At 31.8% G+C, this 16,833-nt stretch overlaps 1 protein-coding gene across 2 annotated transcripts; it reads left to right on the top strand.

Annotated features, from left to right (window-relative positions):
- Positions 1-214: 214 nt before the first annotated feature.
- Positions 215-11,189, top strand: LOC117688972 (uncharacterized). Of its 2 annotated transcripts, none has more exons than XM_034468335.2 (4): positions 215-349; positions 9,538-9,673; positions 10,421-10,491; positions 11,068-11,189. In XM_034468335.2, exons 1-4 carry the CDS (start codon positions 289-291, stop codon positions 11,151-11,153), a joined length of 354 nt encoding a protein of 117 aa, XP_034324226.2. In that variant the 5' UTR covers positions 215-288; the 3' UTR covers positions 11,154-11,189. The 2 variants fall into 2 exon arrangements, 1 of the variants encoding a protein (XP_034324226.2); XR_010715222.1 differs by lacking the exon at positions 215-349 and adding an exon at positions 4,297-4,430.
- The last annotated feature ends 5,644 nt before the right edge of the window (positions 11,190-16,833 follow it).

Raw genomic sequence — 16,833 nt, 5'->3', positions numbered from 1 at the left:
GACTTTCTGTAATTTTTATGCCTTCCTCGTTCATCATGAAACAAAACAGAATTTAAACCTTATTTAGACAGGTCTAAAATTTATACTCTTGTCAACAGGAATTTTTCAAATACAATGGACAAACTGTAATAATATATATTTGATCTTAAATAGCTCCGTCGTCATATGATTGACATCGATCTTTGAACTATCGATTAATTTGAATTCAATATATTCATGAGTTATTCTATAAAGAAATAACAGACACAGCGGTAAAGGAAGGAGTGGGCAAAGGCGAAAGTAACCACCATGTCGACACAGATTTTCATTATGACTGGGTTCTTCTTATTTCTTTTTTATCTTCATCTAGGTAAGTTGATTTAATAAATGCGATGATAATGTTGTATTATATTATTTTTTATGTACCATGTTTTAGTTTATTTTCTTTGTTCTACTACATGTATTACCTATTTTTTTTCCTTTTTCTATTAAATATAACAGTGCATACAATTATATCGATTAAAAGAATTGTATGTAATAATATTGAGAAAAATTGCTAATAATGAAAATTCCGTTAAATCTGTGAATAAAATCAAATAACACAACGCTTAATTTTTTATTCAACAAAAGGTAACTTCTTTTTTCATATTTAGCTATACAACAAAAAAAGCAAAAACGGGTATATATTTCAATCTGTCAATACAACGAAAAACCCGGAAGAGTTGAACATATCCTTTAAATTAGATAAAAATAAATGTAAGTCACTGAAATCATCTGCATGTTAACATAAACTGTGATTTCAACTAAATTCATAGATTGAATTTTGGGGGAAAATAATGGTGTATGTTTCTGAATTTTGATTTTGAACTTTTTGGTAGGAAGAAAAAGGTACCCATGAATAAAATAGGATGCCAATCGAACACGCAGTTCACTAACTTCGGTTTGAGATTCGGTTCGAGTTTATACAAGGGTCATTCAAAACGAATTTTCTTCAGTGCAGGTATAGATTTTTCAGAAGAGACATCTACTCCTGAATTGTTTTTCTACCAAAGCTCACGATCAAGAACATTTACAGGTCATAAGCTATTTATTTTGTGTCAAATTTAAGCTTCTAATCATTTTCCATTACAAGATATGGCCAAGACAGGAATTTTGCTTTTTTATATAATGACTTTGAATAACTAAACCTGGATCAAAATCATGACGCACCCTTAGGTCAAAAGCAATATTTATGTGAAGTGGGAACATCCAATGTTTCTCTTGAACTTGCTCAAATGACTTTGGGTCAAAATCATGACACACCCTCAGGTCCTACGCAATCTTTGTGTGAAGTAAGAACCTTCAATGATTCTCCATAAGAAACACTGACAGAAATCCTGTAGCTTTTGATAAAAACACGATTTTCATTTTAAATATTTTGTCATATTTTAACAAAATCTCCTGAAGTGTTAGAACTCGAAAAGCTGCCGTTCTGTAGCTCCCGGTCTAAACAAATTTGGATGGACAACCAAGGAGCTACAAGGCCAATTATTGAAAAAATTGTGTATTTATTGCGCACAAAAACGTGCGCTAGTTTTGAGCTGATTGATCTAAATGATACACAATTCCTGTCAAAACAATTAACACCATTAAATTATTCATGCAATTTACTACTGATATAGTCTCTTTACTTGTCTCAGACTTCTCCGAAACACACTACCGACCTCGAAAAACCAAGTATGTTAAATTTACATTGAGAACGAGGGTCGCCATTTTTACATGTGAACAAACTGCACCACTCCACTCCGTGATGGTGTTTAATAGACTATCAGAGACAAGTAATAGACAATATAGTATAATTTTGAAAGAATAATTGGTTTTTGCAATATACATTTAAATAGATTGCAAGAAATAATGAGCTCTGCCCATCAAACCCTTTCTATGATTAAGAATTTGAAATTCCTTTTAAAGTATGGAATGTTTGAAGAACCTGCATTTTAAAAATAATTTAATTTGTGTATTTCAATTTACAAAGAAATCAGTAACAAATTTTGGGGTTTTTTTTTCTGAAATAACAGTTAGACATTTTATACCAAATACTTCTTGCAATCGTAGAGTACAGAAAACCATAGTCATAAATATGTGATGTGTTCTAAAGATAAGGAATTTAAAAGTTAAATCGATAATTGTCTAGTATTATTTTAACTTCCTCTTTGATAAGGTTCAATAGACTTTTAAGATTTCTGATTTTTTAGATGATCGATGAGTGACATACAAACAACATTATCATACATGGGATTTGGAGTAAATTTAAACTTAGTGTTCCTAATCGGCGGTCCGATTCATACGATTGATATAAAAAAGAAATACAGCTATTAAATATATTTCTATTCTATAAAAATTTATACTTATCAAACAAAAAATATTTCGGGGCTTTCTTGTGAAATGCTTTGTTTAAATAAAAACAGTGGATAGGAAATACAAAATCCTATTTCTTGCATTGAAATTACTCAAAAATGTGCTGTTTTTAAATTATGCCAATCATGACAATTCCATTTAGGAAAGATTTTGTGGTGTTTCTTTTTTCTACATGGAAGATATTGAAACAGTATTATCTTTAAATTATTATACCCCCCGCAAACGAAGTTTGGGGGGGTATATAGGAATCACCTTGTCCGTCCGTCCGTCTGTCCGTCCGTCCGTCCGTCTGTCCGTCTGTCTGTTCGATTCGTGTCCGGTCCATATCTTTCTTATGGAGAAACATTAGAAGTTCTTACTTCACACAAAGATTGCTTATGACCTAAGGGTGTGTCATGACCTTGACCCAAGGTCATTCGGGCAAGGTCAAGGTCACTGGCAGAAAAAGTGCAAAATTCGTGTCCGGTCCATATCTTTCTTATGGAGAAACATTAGAAGTTCTTACTTCACACAAAGAATGCTTATGACCTAAAGTAGTGTCATGACCTTGAACCAAGGTCATTCGGGCAAGGTCAAGGTCACCAACAGAAAAAGTGCAAAATTTGTGTCCGGTCCATATCTTTTTAATGGAAAAACATTGGATTTTCTTACTTCACACAAAGATTGCTTATAAACTAAGGGTGTGTCATGACCTTGACCCAAGGTCATTTGGACAAGGTCAATGGCAGAAAAAAATGCAAAATTCTTGTCCGGTCCATATCTTTTTAATGGAAAAACATTGGATTTTCTTACTTCACACAAAGATTGCTTATAAACTAAGGGTGTGTCATGACCTTGACCCAAGGTCATTTGGACAAGGTCAAGGTCAATGGCAGAAAAAAGTGCAAAATTCTTGTCCAGTCCATATCTTTCTTATGGAGAAACATTGGAAGTTCTCAGTTCACACAAAGAATGCTTATAAGCTAAGAGTTTGTCATGACCTTGACCCAAGGTCATTTGGGCAAGGCCAAGGTCACTTGCAGAAAAGTATAAAACTTGTCTCCTGTCCATATCTTTCTAATGGACAAATATTGGAAGTTCTTAATTCACATCTAGAATGCTTATAACCTGAGAGTATGTCATGACCTTGACCAAAGGTCAATTGAGGAAGTTCAAGGTCATTGTTAAAAAAAAATCGGGCTCAGTATACCAATAATTCAAAATGTTTATATAAAGTGGCTGCTTGATATGTGGAATTTCGTTTGATTCGAGTCATGTTTGTTAACATTAGGATGCAAATGTCCTCATGCATTAACAGTTAACTTGAACTAAAATGGAATTTAACGAATAGAAATTGGTTTGTGTACTCATATAAGCATTAACAGTTTTAAAAAATAGAGCAGTTATTATTTATAAAAAATGGACGATGAAATAGATTCATTCAATATTTTCTAAAATAGAAAAAATACATGAGTTTTGATTTTTCTTAGCGGGGGGTATCAATTGTGAGCTTGCTCACAGTACCTCTAGTTATATTTGAAACATTTCATGGCATTTATGATTAAACTTTAATAAAACCATAAAAATTCAACCAAAGACCTATATTGAATTACAAAAATTATTTTTAAAAATCCTTAGATATGATAAAATTTCAACTCTCAGTTTAAATTTCATTTTACTCTTGCAAATGTTTACCTGGATATCCTATTTTCAGAACAAACAAGTAGTTTATAATTATAATTACAAACTTTTTCGTCTGATTTTTAATGTACAGGGTTTCACTTTTTTAATCGAAATGTCATTTTAAAAGCACGCAATTGAAGTGATACTATACTCAACAGAACGTTTTAGATACATATATATTTGATTTAAGTTGTTCGTCGTCATGCATTGGACATCCTTAAACTATCAATATATTTAAATTTAATACATTTACGGGTTACTGTATAAAGAGATAACGGCAGCAACAGTTAAGGGCGGCGTAGTTAAAATGCAAAAGCTGCGTTTAACCACCATGTTAAAACAGACTTTCATCATGACTGGGTTTTGCTTAATTTTTTTAAATCTTCATCAAGGTTTTTTCATTTTTTTTATTTGATGTGGCATGTTTAATTTTTTTTCTTCCCATTTTATTTTTCAATTTTCTTTTTTTTTTTTTCATAAATTAAAAAACTTTGCCAGAACTATATCAATTGAAGGAATTGCTGAAGAAAGAAATAAAGAACAAATTCCTATTTTTAAAAATATTTTTTTTACAATGAAACCCCGTTTAAACATGCAATAAAAATTTGATTAAAAAAAAAACGCTTGATTTTTTTGTTAAATATTGACACCTTGTTTTCTAATACTTTGCTTAACATAAAAAAAATGATACAAAAATAAATTCATATTTACCTTTTACAATACCGCTAGAAACCTTTAAGATACGAACATATCTTATAATTCAATTAAAAATTCATACAAGTCACAGAAATCATCCGCCTGTTAATATAAATTATATTTTCAAATTTATATATTTAACAAATTTACAAAGGTTTCTTGAAGGTATCCAAAACAGATTCATATTTCATCTATGCAGGATATTATGGGGGAAATGGATTGGTGTATAATTTGATATTTTGAATTTTTTTTTTAAATTTTATTTAAGTACAACTTTTACAAAATAAAGAACAGATACAAGTGATATAAGACATACATGTATAAACTTATAATAATTTGGTTGATACATTTCTCTAATATAATATGATTATACAGATGTATATACACAAGTGTACATTATCAGCAATATAATTTTATTATTATCATGAAAGTTGTTATTTTTTTTTGGGGGGGGGGGGTATATAATTGGGGCGAGGGGATTAGGGAGGAGTAGAAATTGGGTGATTTATCTATAAGTTAAAAATGGAAATTCACTGACTTACTATAAATTAATCTTGCTCTTGTATCCTTGTACATACTAAAATACATGCATGTATTACATGTACATTGGCATAGACACAAACATAATACACATGCATATATAACAAAGTGTCTTTCTATAAATCAGGATTTACCAGCATATGATTTTGATTCAATTCACCCATGAGGAGGAGGGAAAAAATAGGAAAAAAAAAATAAAGCAGGGGGTAGGGGGAAGGTACAAAAATAGAAGCAGATGAAAGCATTAATCTATGATTCTAGCTTTAGGAAGATGTTTGACCAATAGTTATTATACTCTTGGTATTTGCAGTTTTTTAGAAGAATATATTTTTCAACATAAAGTCTGTTAATAATGGTATGTTTCAGTGCCTCTACTTTAAATTGTTTAGAGAAACTAAATTTACGGGCATATATATATTGTTTTACTATCAAGATTAATAGATTTTCAAAGCGATGTATATCACTGTTCAAATATTTACCAAACAGAATAGATTTATTACCAAAATTCACATTTAACTGTAAATCATCAAGCCAGTGTTTGATTTTGTCCCAAAGTTCTTTGATGAGGTAGCATTCAGAAGATAAGTGGTCAATTGTTTCTGTTAACTGTCCACAGAAAGAACATGAAGCAGAGTTGATTAAATTGCAATTACATAAGTATTTATTTGTTGCAGAAATTCTGTGAAGTAACTGGGTTTGAAGCCATTGTAACCTAGTTTCTTGAGTACATTTAAACGGCAAATTATAAATAAGGCTCCATTCTTTTCTTGTAAAGAAGTATCAAATTATAAATAAGGTTCCATTCTTTTCTTGTAAAGAAGTATCCCTTTTCTTCCCATTTTTTGAGATATTTTGAAATATTTGTACAACAAGAAGATAAAAAAAATCCAATTGAGATCCGACAAAAATGTCAGTTTTGATATTTCAGTTCAACTCAAATACTTCCTGGTTCATGGGGACGTAATTTCGTTGGTAACAAGTTCTGTTTCGTGAATAAATATTAAACAAATGCTTGACGTATATATACGTTCATGGGGATGAAACTCGTGGGCAAGGGCTACCCACGAAGGCCACGAACATTGGGCCCCCACAAACATTGATGATTCCACAGTATAGACAATTGCAATGACGGCATACCTTCATAAAAATTATTTACACCAAACTAAACAGAGAGCAATGTAAACAAAGTAACAACTATGAGATAAACAAAGTTTAAAATACTGCAGAGCATCTCCACATAATTATAAGTAGCTATTGTTGGCCTTCATTTCAAATGTTCAAATTTTCAAAGAAACGTTTTTATGGATGCTGATGAGATGTATGAGTACACATATATCATGCAATATTACTTTACCTAATATTTTTAAGTCACCAGAGTCACTCAGGTGACCCATTGCAATTGGTTTTCGCCAGTCGTCGTCCGTCTTTGTGTGTCGTGCGTCGTGTATATACAATTGCACATTTTTAACTTCTTAAAAACTAAACGGCCAATTATTTTCAATTTTCATATTATGCATCTTTCGGGTAGGGGGAGGGCATAAACTGTACATTTCATGACTCATTTTCCGGGGGGGGCCGGGCAGCCATTGTCAAAATTTGACCATTTTTTAAAAAAATCTTCTTTTTTACTCTCATCCATCTGTAATCAATAATGATTTTTAAAAAACGAATACAGAAATATGTAGACAAGGAAACTCTCTACCAAAATTGTAATTCTCATGTTCGCTGGGATAGTGGTTTTGACTCTAGGGTAGGGCCAAAAGGGTCTTTTAGTGTTTATGCATATAATGTTTAAAAATCTTCATTTCTAATCTTACTCATCTGTAGGGAAAACTTTATTCATATTGATGTGGACCAGGAAGCCCTCTATCAAAATTATAAATAACATGTCCCCCACGAAGAAGTTCTGGCTATAGAGCAAGGCCAAAATGGTCATGTAGTGAAAATATATAAAACGTTTAGATTTTTTCTTTACCTCAACTGAAACTGAATTAAAACTGACTGCATGTTAAGATAGACTTTAAAAACCTTCTATCAAAATTGTAAGTTAATTATGACCCCCAAGGTAGGGGTTACTGCAGAGGTGACCAAAATGGTCGTATACTAGGAGTGTTAATGTATATAATGCTTAAAACCATTTCTTTACGTGTACCTACACAGAAAAGAAATTAATTGCATATTTAGAATGACTATTACATGTAAGCTGTCATCTTTAATCAAATTTCATGACAACTTAAGCAGTTCTGGCTTGGGAGGAGGTATATGGTGTTTAAAAATCTTATCATTTTATTCTGCTCTTGAGTTTCAATGGGGAAAATGAGTAAATATTTGGAAAAGAAATGAAAGAAGCTGTTTATCATGGTTAAGATATTGTTGTAGGATAAAAGTTAATCCGGGGTGTAACATTTAATGGAGTTATCTTCCCTTGTTTGTTCATATTTAATAATTAATCATTTTAAAGTAATGTCATAAAGAAGCTGAATGATTAAAAGAGTTAAACACGTCTTTTTATCATATAAAACAAAACAGCCAAACAATTTTTGAAATTTCTTAATAGATTTGACTTGTTAATAGTGAAGTTATAATTGGCTATCAAAAAACAGTGATATGTGGTACATGTACAATTATATTTTGATAAATTCCAGATGGTGCCACTGTATTTATGGCTGAATACTGAAAAAAAAACTAAAGTACGAGAAGAGAAAAAAAGAGAAGCAGATTACCGTCTTTTTTTGTTTAAATGCTCTAGGGGGAGAGTTTCTGTCTGGCCCCTGGAGATGGAGGATGCGGATTGTTTTAAATAAAACATGTATACTAGCCATCTTTAGTTTATTCATGAAAGTGTATATACTTAAAAGCTATCTTGAAAGTTAACAAATATGGGTAATTTATTTCCCATCAGAGTCTAGCACCTTTTCAGTATTAGATCTTGCACACAGAAGAAAAAGCACGAGCTTACAATTTTTAGCTCACCAGAGCTGTAAGCTTTTCTGATCAACTTTTGTCCGGCGTCCGTCTGTCTGTAAGCTTTTTACATTTTCGACTTCTTCTCCAGGACCACTAGGCTTTGGCACAAAGCATTTTTGGGTAAAGGAAATTTAAGTTTTTAAAAATTAAGGGACACGCTCCTTTTTAAAAGAAGTTAAGAGTTAATGAAAAATGGTTGGGGTTTTTTTTTCTTAAAACATCTTCTTCACAAAAACCAATTGGCCAGAAAAACTGTTACTTATGTGGAAGAATCCTTAGGTAGTGTACAAATCATGATCCCCGGGGGTAGGGCGGATTTACAATTTGGGGGAAAGTCACATTTTTACTTAAGGATATTTAAAAATCTTCTTCTCTAAAACCAAGTGGCCAGAAAAGCTGTAACTTGTGTGGAAGCATTTTTAGGTAGTGTTGACTCCAGTATGTTCAAATCATGATTAGATCCCCAAGGCCAGGGTGGGCCCATAATGGGATCGAATTTTCACTTATGAATATTTAAAGAAAAATCTTTAAAAATATTCTTCTTAAAAAACAAATTGGCCACAAAAGCTTTAACTTGTGTGGAAGCATTCGCCGATAGTGTAGATTCAAGTTTGTTCAAATCATGATCCCCGGGATTATGATGAGGCCACGATAATGCGGGGGGGGGGGGTACATTGGAAATAAATTTGATCATTCATAAAAACTTAAATGTTATAAAATATGGTGGTACTTATGTGCACGTATTTTGACATTTGTTGATTCTCAATTGTTTAAACTGTGGACAACTCTTGGGCCACACAAGGGTTTCAAAATTTGATAAGCTAGGTTTATATTTGTATGAACAGCTGTTTAAAATCTTATTGATTACTGCAATGATTGATAGGTGATACGTCTATTAAGTCACTCAGTTTTAAAAGTGTTTCAATGTTTAACGAAAGACTGCCTAGAGAAAATTTTGAACATCTTTTTATACAGGATTGTTTTTACTACATTGTCGAGATATTTTGTATATGACTACATATAGCTGATTTTTTATGGCGATCGTTGCTCATGATAGTAATTTGGCCCATGAGCCTCTTGTCACAAAAATTATAGATTTCATAGACCCAAGACCTATTTGCAAGATTTCAGGTAGGGAGGGGGTCATTAACATATTTTTTTAAAGATTACTCCAGAATGAAACTTAATAAAATGCATATGTGCGATTCCTCGACAGGTCTGGTACTTAGTTGACCGTTATGGCCTGTTAGCCTCTTGTCTATCTAATAATGTTTGGTCTTCTATCCATCTTTGTAGTTGAAGCTGACTGTGGGGTATCTTCGGCTGCTTACGCTTTAGCTTGTAATGCTGGATATCACTGCTGTTCAAAGGAAGATCACACTTGCTGTAAAGATGGAACTGTCTGCATGGGGAAAGCGTGCCTGGGATGGAGGTTAGCTGTTGTCCCATAATTCAATTATTACTCTGACATCTGTGCAACAAAATTAGAGGAAGTACTTGTGCCAAATGTTCTAATTATCAAAAACAAATTGTTTTGTCGTGATAATGTGTATGAACGTAGTGGATTTATCTGAAGTCGATTTCTTCTGTCAAATGATGAATTGTTATGATAAGGAATTCGGGGCTAGAAAGTACATGTGTAATGACGATTACTTAAAATTTACCAAAGACAACAAGGCTCTTTTCCAAAATAAAAATGTTGATAACACTCTAGTATGCAATATTTATATTCAAATCAAGCTTATTTTAACATTAGTAACATTGTACTTCCAACAATTTATTGGGTCAAGAGGGTTGAGATATTGTCGTGCATCGCCACATGCATTTACCTAATATAAATATTCCAATAAACTAAAACTGTTCAACCAATGTGCTGAAAGAGCATCATTCAGTCATTCCGACGTTCATAGTCATTGTGTGGCCTTTTATAACCCCGCTCCACAGGAGAGGGGATATAGTATTGTAGTAAACCCTAGAAAAGAGAAGTACAGTGTATTATTGATAAGCATTATTATGATTTTGATGGGGTTTTTTGTTTTTATTTTCAATACAAATACAGCTATACCTTTCATTCACACTCTCGCACACGTTTAACAGATAACTGTAGAAATATGCTATACATAGTGGTGTTATTCGACGTTGCACCTCGTATGACATGTTTTAATTGATTTTTTTATAGAGCAATGATTGGGGTTGTTGCAGCATGTCTCTTCGGTTTCGTAGTAGTATGCGCTGCTATTGGATATCTAGGTAACTCAAAATATATCAACTCAAGACTTGTAGTCTGTCCCAAATATTTTTGCCACACAGTTTCTTAAATCATTCTATATTTATAAATACATCTGGGTTCAAACGATACTCATTCAATACAATGAACAATTACCAAGATTTCTCCTTTAAAACACCCCCTTTGGATTGTCAGTTTTCAATACACGGTTAAAAATTAAAAGTCCACGGTGATTTTACATTGCTAAAGAGATGAAAGTACCCGGGTGATAACATTGAAAAATTGTGCGAGGCATTCCGAGTAACTTCCAAATGGAGAAAATATGTAAACATATCCCGTTATAAATCTCCGTAAAGATATCTGTATTATTTTCCCTCCCTCTTATCGATTTTAATTGCACTTCTCTCACAGGTATTCGTATTTTTGTTTAAAAGCGTCCAAATATGCTGTTTTAACATCTTGGGACAGACTTTAATATTAATGGGGTTTTTTTTTCAAACCTAATAACTTGTATATCACCATTGCAACTTTGGGATTCGAGTACAAACGTAAATTCAATTAATATGTTTGCAGAATATTTGTATGAATTTTATTGGCAGGTTTGAAAATAGTGGAACATTTTTCACCATTATGTGAACGAAAAGTTGAACCAGCTCCAGCTGTATCCGAAGAAGGCAGTACCTAAGAGACAGGCAGAGAGAGAGAGAGAGAGAGAGAGAGAGAGAGAGAGAGAGAGAGAGAGAGTAAAGGACTACATGAAACGGATGTGTGATGTTTATAATAAAATATTATTATATTATATATGTTTAATTATGTATTTATAATGCGAACGGTTTGACATACCCGTGAAAACTCATGGGGATAATCTCTTGCTTAGATTTAACGTGTACTCATGGTAACGCTATTATTTATCTTTAGAATTTAGTCTGAATATTCAAATATCGTGCAAATAATGCAATTAACTATTCGAATAATAAAAGTATAATTTTAACGTCCCTTATTCTGAAATTTAATAACAAAGAACTATATATGATATGAGTTGAATTTTGCCCCCACAATTCGCCATTTTTAAAGTGTTTCGGGAATATTAAAATGTTATGTTATTTTTTAGAGGAGTTGATATAAAATATATTTTTCACCTATTTATTTGATTTATTTGCCCTCACTTGCAGTATATGACGTCAGAAGTGACGCTATTTCTATAATTCAATTAAAATCAGTCAAAAATTGACATTTTTCTTACCTTTAAACGAATGGGAAATATAGAGCGCATGCTTGGACAAGGAAAAAAATTTTGTCAGTTATTAGTCTTGGCTAGTTACATCTCTTATTAAAATATGTTGTTTGTTCAAGCGTACGCTCTATGTTTTTTGAAAGAAAAACTGCTTGAAAACAAGCTGTTTTATGCTAAAAATGGCGGGAAAAGACTGTCTTCATGATACCATATTTCTAAATTGTGGGCACTTGAATCAAAATGAACATAATGTATAAACATCACATATATATATATATATATATCTGTACAAAGAAAACAAAGATTTCTTGAGTAAAATGATGATGTTCATTTTAGGGGGCCATTTTAGGCCCTTATCATATATAGTCCTTTGCAAGCATTTTATACAATTGAAACCAAAGACCAAAAAAGGCCAAATTATATAACCAGAAATAAGTATTGCAGGTTACCTATCAAAAAATCACGTAATCCTGTTTAATATTTCATAATGTATTGTGGGAGGGGGGGTGGGCTACCGTGATAATATCTTCTCAGATTTCATTATGCATACCCAGAAATTTAAACGTTTGAACATGCAATTTCCAATCTGGCTACATTGGAATGTTTTACATTTAGGAGTATTGAACAAAATTTCCGATGAACTAGTTTGCAACGTAAGCAAATATACAGATGTCCTGAGCATGGTTTGTTTCAATTTGAGATAAAATTCTAGCATTCGAAGAACAGAAGACACAGAGTTCTGTCAGTGGAGAGACTAGGAAGGGAGTGTGGCCGACAATAGCTGCAATCATGATTAAAGTACAACCAATGTTAACTCCATTTTGCCTGATTTTCATTTTGTCTCATTATTTAGGTAAGATAGTGTGTGAGTATTGTATCGTATAAATGGTTATCATGGCGACTACATTAATGTGTTATGAAGTTTTACACGTATTGTATAGTTATAATCAGTAATATTTTTTATCAAAACGAATTTTCTCCAAATAACCTTCTGTTTCTAAATGTATCCACATATTCGATATTTTTTTTTGTTCAAAGCAAAATTTATACTGTGGTTTCATTAATATTCAAGGGCGCCAATTTTCGTGGATAAAGTGAAAATTACAGTTTCAAGGATATGTAAATTCGTGGCCAATGACCCTATCAATACAAAATGTTAATAAAAATTGCACTTCAATGAACATTTAATTTCGTTGATCAACTTAACAACGAAATCCACGAAAATTGGTATTCAACGAATATTGATGAAACCACAGTATTATTTTGAGGCAATTATAACTTTATAAAAACTAGCTGCAGAACTGTAGCTCTCCGGGGAAAAAATATTGACAGACCGGAGAGCTACAGGGCCACCCATTGAAAAAATTGTATATTTATTGCGCAGAAAAACGTGCGCTAGTTTTCGACTAATTTACCTTATTTATACGCAAATTCTGTGAAAACAATTAGAACCATTAAATTCTTCATGCAATTTACTACTGATATCGATCGTCTCTTCACTTGCCTCAAATAGTCTTTTAAACACCATCACCAGCCCCGTAAATTCATATGGTACACTTTGTTTACATGTAAAATGGCGACTCGATCTCAATGTTAATTCAACATACTTGATTTTCTGAGGTCGGTAGAGTGTTTCGGAGAAAGTCTGAGGCAAATAAAGAGGCGATATCAGTCGTAAATTGCATGAAGAATTTAATGGTACTAATTGTTTTCACAGAATTTGCGTATAAATAAGGTAAATCATTCCAAAACTAGCGCACGTTTTTCTGCGCAATAAATATACAATTTTTTCAATGGGTGGCCCTGTAGCTCTCCGGTCTGTCAATATTTTTTCCCCGGAGAGCAACAGTTCTGCAGCTATATAAAAACTACATGTAATCGGATATTTCAAAGCATGCATTAACTTTTTAAATTTGAAAGAAGGTATAATGAAAGGAAAAAAAAACTTAATTTTCAAATCATTTCCCCCTCCCTGACAATTTTTTAGTCTTCAGTGAATTATTTTGTTCTAAAGTTCTATGTGCTAATTAATTTTATGTGTGACAAAACCCTGCTATCTCTAATTTGGCCGAATCGGTAAATTATCCAAGATAGTTTAATATTACGTACAGTTTAACAAATATGTGTATATATTCACTGAGCTTAACTACTGTATTGGCAAACTATTTCATAAAACATTACCGTTTTATCAATAACTAATCCAGGCTTTATATTTCATATTTAATGTTATCAAGGTTAAAATGTGTTTATCTGTCGCACAGAAAAGCAAATTGTTACCTAACAGCAGTAATATTCCCTGGTTAAAACAATAAATAAGGAACACATGTGAATGGTTCGAATGCAATCTTAACTTTAACTATAGACTGTTTAGAACACAAATGCTTTCAACCATTCAAATTATACACAGTCAGCTAGTCTTAATTTTATTTTTTATTTTTTTTTTTTTTTTTGGTTAAAATGGGAAAACCCTAAACGCAAAAAATCATCATTGATTCAGAGATCAAGTCTGCAGTAGTCAATATGGTCATATGCAAGATAGCGACTGCATAACAACGTTGCTTAGTAAAATACCAGTTATACTTTTGAAAACGACAAGACTTTCGGTTTCTTGTTTCATAAAAACAATGAGCGTCTGTGCTGGATTAGAAGAATCGATCGTAGATTTGGAACGGATAATTGACCGTGCCTTATAATTGTGCTACGTGTCAGTTATGTAACTATTTTGACAATGACGTGTAGCAATTGATGACTAATCGGTTTTTTGAAAGAAAAAAAAACTGGGAAACCACTTTTTGTGTTGAAACTTGGCTGATTTATATATTAAAACTTAAAGTAAGCAAAATTTGTCATCTTTCTACAAGGTAGATTAACTTTGTTATGAGAATTTTTTTAGAAAAAGGACATTTAAGGGAAAATAATTTTTCAAAATATCATTAATCATGCCCTGAAGTTAAGTTGTGATGAAACAGGGATAATCCTAAATACCTAGGGATATGAGCAGTTTCGTCATCATTTTCAGTGGTAAACAATATTGCATGTGATAATTTTATCCAAAATTATGGTTTGTCAATTCGACCAGATACTTTTGTATCCTCTTGTAAAAGAATGTATAGAATATATCATAGTCAGAAAAGGAAAATTCTAAATCGTATCGAAGTAAAATTTCAATTCTTTCCTACCTGTGGTGTTTGTTTTAAGAGATCGAAGACTGATCATGACAACTAAAAGATAACACTTGACATTAAAACAGTTATAAGAGGGGTGGGTATTTTTTTTTTCTTTTTTGTGTCAGATTTGTTTATTGACAACCCCAGTGGAAGTACTTGAAAAGAATACTCCATACTTTTTGCTCATTTATTTTTTTTTTAATTTTAAGGTAGATAAGAGTTAAAGTAGAAGTAGTGCAAAATGCTCCAGGTCAAATTGACGAGAACTGCAGACTTATTGAATATATTTAGAAGTTTAGTTATTTTTTAGAAAACTAATAAAAAGTATTTAATTTTTTTAACTTTTTATTATTCTGTTTTCTTCGATGTTTCGCCAGTTTTCTTTGCATATATAAATAGAGCTGCATACATGCATCTGTTCATTTATTGGTATCAATATAGAATATATCTTAATTGTGTAGTAGGGGCGTTCGATTCTTGTGGAAACTCGATGTTTTGTGAGTCTGTCTACCATTGCTGTTCAATAGACACGTGTTGTGTAGATGGATCAGTGTGTGCAGGTCCTATCTGTTTATCTGTCGGGTAAGTTATGTTCGTATCTGTATCAAGTGAATATTTGGCATAAAATTCATATTAGTGTTTGAATAAATCAGCAAATTAAGAGGTTGCATTATTTTTTTTTATTATTTATTTATTTATTTCACATTACAAATCAGCCCATTAACAAAATCCAACTATCTCGGGCAAAGATAGTTAGTCATAGAGTAATATTACATGTATTATAACAATTTCACCATATCTGCAAATTTCACAATATTAATTCTAAATATTTGTATTTTTGACATATTTACATCGATATTGTATCTGATGTTGTTTTTCAAATATAAAACTAATTTATTATATGTCTCTGTTTATTTTTTAGATCTACAACACATTTTATATTTAAATATCTTGTATGCTATGAATGACACAATAGTATTAAAATAGCGTATTTTTGTATTTCTCTCAAAATAAAAACCCAAAATAACATGTTTCCACTGTATATCAAATCCTATAACTAAGCTTAAAGTTGACCATATATCTTAACATGTTCACACTCAAAAATCAAATGTTTTACATCTTCAATTTTGCTACACATATTACAAGAAGCAGAAGACCTATATTTCCATTTAAAAAGAAAGCTGTTACAGCACACTGTATTGTTCAGCATATATGTCATATATATCTTTTACTTTGTTTTTGTTTATGTCATTCCAATATTCTTTTCCCACTGAAAATAGTCTTTTAAACATTGCCTGGTGACAGTAAAAAAATTTACATTTTTTGTCTTCAATACAATGTAAACCATTAATAAAAAGAAAATCACAATTGGATACTTTTTGTATATATTGACAACATTTCATATCAAATTTTAGTGATTTTTTATATATTGCATTTCTAACTATTCTATCACACATCCAGTTAGCTTCTTGTTTTAAAGTAGATGGCAATTCTTGAAGCGTTTTGAATTGGCCATCAGCATTTAAAAGGTCCTTTACATACAATATGCCGCTTTGAATCCAACTTTTATGACAGATTGTGTTATGATCAAATTGAAATAAAAAATTGTTCCAAATTGGTTGTTTAGCAAAATTTATATCAGATAATTTATTAATGTCAATGGATGTTTTACAATCATTGAAACTACAAAATACTACTCTCTGGGTCTTAAACAGCGGTGTTAACAAAGTGTTATATTAGGAGTAATTACAGCTGATTCCATGATTTAATTTAGAAAAATTTGTGAGAAATATATTCAGGAAAGGGAATTCGTTGAAATCAGAAACCAAATTCCTCAGGTATTGTTGTATCTACATCAATTCTTAGTTACCCTTGTGTAACCCGTGAATACCTGTTCACTAACTTCTCATTGTGTAGAACTTTGTAGTGTTGACTATGGCTATGGCCAGCAATTAAAAAACTGG

The sequence above is a fragment of the Magallana gigas genome, chromosome 6 (assembly GCF_963853765.1).
Source record: "Magallana gigas chromosome 6, xbMagGiga1.1, whole genome shotgun sequence".
Lineage (NCBI taxonomy): Eukaryota > Metazoa > Mollusca > Bivalvia > Ostreida > Ostreidae > Magallana > Magallana gigas.
The sequence above is the reverse complement of the archived record's forward strand: the minus strand, read 5'-3'. Positions and strand labels throughout refer to the sequence as shown.

Excerpts from the sequence above, each read along its gene's own strand:
- LOC117688972 (XM_034468335.2), top strand. The coding sequence starts at position 289 with ATGTCGACACAGATTTTCATTATGACTGGGTTCTTCTTATTTCTTTTT. Across the intron at positions 350-9,537 it reads TCTTTTTTATCTTCATCTAG|TTGAAGCTGACTGTGGGGTA; the intron begins GTAAGTTGATTT and ends CCATCTTTGTAG. Across the intron at positions 9,674-10,420 it reads AAAGCGTGCCTGGGATGGAG|AGCAATGATTGGGGTTGTTG; the intron begins GTTAGCTGTTGT and ends ATTTTTTTATAG.